We start from the raw sequence: 5,806 nt of genomic DNA, 5'->3' as shown, positions 1-5,806 counted from the left end.
ATTGGCCGCGTTGCCTTGCTTGGTCACTCCGTGGCTGCTATATATAGCTCTGGCGGCTGGCGCGAACTACCGGCGTCGCGCTGGAAATTCGAAATTTGGTCCGAACGCGATGCGCCAATTCGTTCAACCGTTCACATACACGCGGATGGGCTATGGCCTGAACTTGGCGTACTAAGATTTAAGGATTTTCACTCGGCCCATCTTCGGCTTATAAGCACAGGCCAGATGGGCTAGGCCCGTGTACTGTTGTTCTAAACTGTTGATGACTTAAATGATACTCCCGCCATTCCTTAATATAACCCATATAGTTTTTGGCACCTCTACTAATGAATGCACATTGAGAAAAAAATCATACCAGTTTTTGTGGAGATTACCACCGAACAATTGAAGAGAAAATAGAGAACTTTGCATAAGATAAGAAAACATAAACTAATTTCTTAAAAAACTATCGAGACAAATGGTGCAACACAATACAGCTTATATTCTGGATTTTTTTCTCAAAAAACTATATGACCTATATCTAGGAATTGAGGGAGTAAGATGTGGGATCCTGAGATGCCACAACCAACTGATCGATCACCTCCAACAAAAAAGGAGGTCACCACCGCCACCGGGCCAGGATCCCCGGCATTCTAATGCTATGGGCCTAGCCCGTGAGAACATCCGGCAACATCGTCGAGACGGTGAACTACCGGGACCTGAACACCCATACCCGAGACCGCTCTCGTTGCCACCCCTAGGCGACCGGGGCGTCCCCTCCTCCCAGCCCAACTCTCGCTGCCTCCCCCTCCTCCCCTACCGCCGCCGGCGCGAGCTGCCGGGCAAAGCCTGCGCGGTGCCGGCGGCGGCAGAGCTCCTCTTCTCTGCGTGCTTGGAGGCCCGACAGGGCGGCCCCTTCCTCGCAGCGTTGAAGAGCGGCGACACTGACTCCGGCTGAGGTCGCGGACGGCGAAGCGTGTGGTCGCGGCGGCGCCTCTTCGCCCGTCGTCGCGCCTCTGGCCGTCCTCCTCCCGCGCATCAGGCGGGCCCATTGGGGCGGGTCACGGCTTCATGGTGGGGGGCGCTGCGGCATCGGTTTCCGGCCGGTGCTGTGTGGGCTTTATCCGGCGGCCACGGTGCTGCTCTGGCCGCCGTCGGCCATGGGCTTGAGCCTTAGGGTTCCAGCCAGATCTAGGTTTGTGGGCCCAGATCTGGGCCTGGCAGGGCCTGGCTGGATTTCCCTTCTACTGTGATGGGCGATGAAGCCCTCGAATGCGGGGGTGGCCACATTCGCGAATCTGGCATCATTGTAGCCCGTCGGTGTCGGTGTCTTCCTGGTTCTTGCAGAGGGATCTCGACACTCAGACGCTGCACTGGGCGACGTCCTGGCCGCTTTTTCTGGGATGGGTTCCTAAGCTGGCGCATGCTCGTAGGGGTAGGTAGCATGTTCTGTACTGCAACCGCTCGTGCGACTGCGGTCTTTCCCTCCGATCTACTTGGGTCGCGCTGCCGCAGGTGTTGACATGCTGGGGATGGTGTGTCCAACGTGGTGCCACCAATACAATGTCGAGCGACGTCTCGTTCCGGGTCTGGTCGGGCTTGGCCTACCAGCTTTTGCGCCCTTCTTGTGGGTGAATTTAGTTGGGGCTAGGTTTTAGTGTGGCTTGGGTTGGAGGTGCGGTAGCGATTCTATTATGTTCGTTGTGCGTCCTCGCGATGACGTCCAGATTTTGACCCGATGGGATCTAGGCTAAAACTACGCATGGCCTTGCCATTGCCGGTGACGGCGTCACTTATCAGGTGTCGTTCCCTTGTTGAAGGTGTCCCGATGTTGATCCTCCATATCAATTTGATGGATTTTGTCCCTCCGCCTCAACCTGCTAATCTTGGTGGCCCCGCTTCGGTCAAGCCTCTTTTGTAGTGTCTTGTGGATCACCCTTTGACCTCTCGTTGGTCTCCCAGTCCTCTACCTCGTCAGCCTGGCTGCTTATACACGGCCTTGACTCGGTAGCTGACGGCACGCCTAGTGCCTTGGGGGGGCTTTGCTAGGTCGGCGTCTAGTTGTAGTCTTGGCCGATGTGCCTATCCCAATGCCATTGGAAGATGTTGTGCTTCTGGTATGGACCTAACCCGAGCTCGGGGGGTGGCGGTTCAGGGTCTGGGTGAAAGCTTTGCAGGACCTCGGTCTCTGCCGATGACGATGACGCATTCGGGCGCCATGCACCTTCTTGGAGGTGTCGCCACAAGACCCCCTCTCCTTTGGATCCTCAAGTTCTGCTATGCTGTTGGCCCGTCGTCGAGTCCCCCTTGAGCCGATGTGTTGTTGTGTAGGAGGTTTGTTGGCGTGGTCTAGAACGTGCTCGCTCCGGTGCAACAGAAGACAGGGCTCCCTCAACCTGGCGCTTGGTCGTCCTCTGTGTTGTCTTTTGTTGTTAGTTTTTGGTTTGCGTTTTGAGTGTGTGTTGTAACACATGGTGTAACTCCTGGCCGGTTGATGGATTCGTTAATTAAAGTTGGGATCATTTCGAGCCTTCCGTCTAAAAAAAGACAGCGAGCTACAACATGTGATGTGAAGATCGCGGCTCGTCTGAGCATATGACTACATGTACCCTGCCACTGCCTCACGCTGCCTTCTGCCGCGAGATCGTCTAGCCATCCTCACTGCTACCACCCATACCATTGCCGCATGGAGGGCCTAAGTGAACGCTGCCACTGAGACCTAAATAACGGTAGAGGAAAAGCACCGCCACGCCACACAGGCTTTGCCTGACGATGCCCCTGGCGGCGGCAATTGGAGGAGAGGTGCTAGGAGGAGGGTTTTGAGGAGTCGGCGGTAGGCACAAACCTGCTGCATAGGGGTGGTTGATGGGTCAAGGAGGGTGAGCACCGGTAACCAAAGCTACATGCAAGACCTATATCGATCGCCTGTTTTGAGGAGTCGGCGGTGGGTTTTGAGGAGTCGGCGGTGGGCACAAACCTGCTGCATAGGGGTGGTTAGGGAGCGGGTGACCCGTATGCCACAAACCCAAACATTCCATTAAAAATTGTGACTGATGCACCAAAAATAAATTCATAATAATGGGTCCATTATTCGCACAACGGTGTACATTGCCATGGCAAACAACATTAGTACCAAATTGAGCTTCCATGTTTTGTATATAAAAATCATTCTACATTTTCTATGTGCCAAAAATAGGGTTTTATGTGAAGCAAACATAAACAAAATGGTGCAAAATGGTACCACTATAGAATATTTTTTTTAACCATATTGGATCGATAACGCCCACTTATTAGGAATTTGTAGGCTTTTTTTATCTATAGTAACCTGCTTTGACTTTATGCCGATTTCAACCGAATAAGTTTTTAAAAAGAAATCCGTGTGATGCAGGAGGCAATCACACAAGGTTTTAAAACAAAAATGGTGTGTGATGCACCAAATTTGTTTTTCATGATATCGGGTTCATTTTTTTTTTGCATATAGGTTTATAATTCCATAGTTCCATGGTAAACAACATCTACAAAGAGAGTTACCAACTTCTTAAAATAATTATTTTCCATTTTCTAAGTGCCAAATATAGTGTTCTATTAGAAAGCAAACATAAACAATATAGTGCAAAATGACATCACTCTTTTTATTAAAAAAAACTAGACCATGTTGGATGGACTCGATCTTCATCTGCAGAAACTCCCTTCCCTATGTGACTCCAGCCTTCACCGGAGGAATTCTCGTTTTGTAAAGATCTCCTTTGCTAGTATAAATTTGTAAGCTTTCTATCAACCCTCACCCATTTAAATGATTTTATGCCAATCAATCGAACATGTTTTCACTTAAGAAGGATGTGTCATGTTGTAGGCAGTCACACACAATTTAACACTAAAATGGTGTGTGATGCACCAAAAAAATAAGTTTTATGATAATGGATCCATATTTTTTTCATAGAGGTGTATATTTCCATGGCTGCACTTTTATGTTCACCGACTTTTAAACTTCTCTTAAGAAAACCCTTTTTATTCAAGCATTTGTTATACTTTTTTTCAGAACCCCTCTTTTTTCCTATTACACAAACACAAATTATCCATTTTCTAGAGCACATAGAATATCCATCTAGAACAACAGAAGATTATCAACAAAAATGCTAACAAGTAGCTAACCCTAGCGCACAAAGCTGCAATATAGCACGATCTTTCCCATTGATCATGTTGGCAGTCTTACAACCATCTCTGAATCCCCAGCGGAAGGAACAAGGAAGCTAAGCGAGCAGCCTAGGAGCTTCACGACGGTGCTCCCACCCGATCGGGCGGTGCATAGATACCTTCTCGTATTCCAAGATCGTCCCTTGGGTCTGGCTGTCCACTTTGTTCTCCTCCGTCGACTTCTACGTCTTGCACGCCATCAGATCGGAGTGTGGCTGTCTGGTTGTGCAGGATTCCATCGGCGTTGCATGGTCAGAGTGATTCCCCAAAATCCTATGAGACCTCAAGGAGCTTCCCCATATTGGAAATTGCACAAAATTACTGGGATCGAAACATTGTAGATGCAAATTGGTTGACACTAAAGAAGAAGAAAAAAAACACGCATAGAGCTAAGCATGTAGCCAGTGATATATTTGATATTGTCTCCGGCCGGCCGGCAAGATACATTCATGATACCCCCGACGTTTCTTCAAGATCGATCTCAACAACGACAAATAATGACGCCAGCCTTACAATCTTGGTTTCTGGGAAAAAAGACGAGATTGAACTACTCAATATCTGGCATGCCTTGAGCCGGCGCGCCGGCGAAAGACAGTTCAAGGATCTCCGGCACGGCAGGGCGCCAGACGTCGCGGCGGCACATGGGGCACGTCGCCTTGGTGATCCACTCGGAAATGCACCGGCGGTGGAACGCGTGCTCGCAGCAAGTCATCTGCACGGCGGACTCTCGCTCCAGTTCATCGAGGCAGATCCCGCAGTCCTTCTCTCCCAGCGCCGATGCCGCCAGCCGCCACTCCTTGCACGCCATGAGGAGACCCCGCTCGTCGTGTATCACCCGGCGGTGCACCCCCATATGGAAGCAGAAGACGAAGCCGTTGGCACGGCCCGCCGCGCCCACGATCTCCGGCACCACATCCACGGGCACGACGGCGTCCCACTCGTCCTCCGCGAGGCGCAGGGACTGGAGCTCTGGGAGCGCCGCCAACATCTCGCGCAGGGCGCCGTGGCAGGCGGCGGCGCTCCGGAGCGTGGCGGGGTCAGCGACGAGGAACGTCGTCAGGGAGTTCTCGCCGGGTTGCAGAACCGATTCGTGGGGCAGCGCGGCGCCGAGCCTGCAGAAGCCGATGGAACTCATCGGATAGCATGCCACGCACACCGCAAATCGGCCGGCGGGGGCGGCCTGCTCGTAGAAGCAGATCGTGTCTACCTCGATGCTGTGCTCGACTGGGGGAGCCGTGGCGGATCTACTTGTCCCCATTGGCGGCGTTGCGTTGCTTGGTCACTCCATCCGTGGCTGCTATATATAGCTCTCGCGGGTGGCGCGAACTACCGGCGTCGCGCTGGAAATTCAAAATTTAGTCCGAACGCGATGCGCCAATTCATTCATCCGTTCACACACACGCGGATGGGGCCTATGGCCTGAAACTTGGTATACTAATAAGATTTTAAAGGTTTTCACTCGGCCCATCGTCAGCTTATAAGCACATGCCAGCAGGGCCAGGCCCGTGTACTGTTATTCTAAACCGTGGATTACTTAAATGATATCACCTTTATCTCAAAAGCTTAAGGCTTATACTCAGTTATTTTTAGAAAATTAAACTATGTTAAATTTGTCTAAATTTTTATCAAAAAA

General features: G+C 51.2%; 1 protein-coding gene across 1 annotated transcript; it reads right to left on the bottom strand.

Annotated features, from left to right (window-relative positions):
• Positions 1-4,720: 4,720 nt before the first annotated feature.
• LOC127340314 (uncharacterized) lies at positions 4,721-5,431 on the bottom strand. The gene has a single exon (XM_051366083.1). The coding sequence runs from the start codon at positions 5,429-5,431 to the stop codon at positions 4,721-4,723; it is 711 nt and encodes a 236-aa protein (XP_051222043.1).
• Positions 5,432-5,806: the final 375 nt, after the last annotated feature.

The sequence above is a fragment of the Lolium perenne genome, chromosome 3 (genome assembly GCF_019359855.2).
Source record: "Lolium perenne isolate Kyuss_39 chromosome 3, Kyuss_2.0, whole genome shotgun sequence".
Taxonomy (NCBI): domain Eukaryota; kingdom Viridiplantae; phylum Streptophyta; class Magnoliopsida; order Poales; family Poaceae; genus Lolium; species Lolium perenne.
The sequence above is the reverse complement of the archived record's forward strand: the minus strand, read 5'-3'. Positions and strand labels throughout refer to the sequence as shown.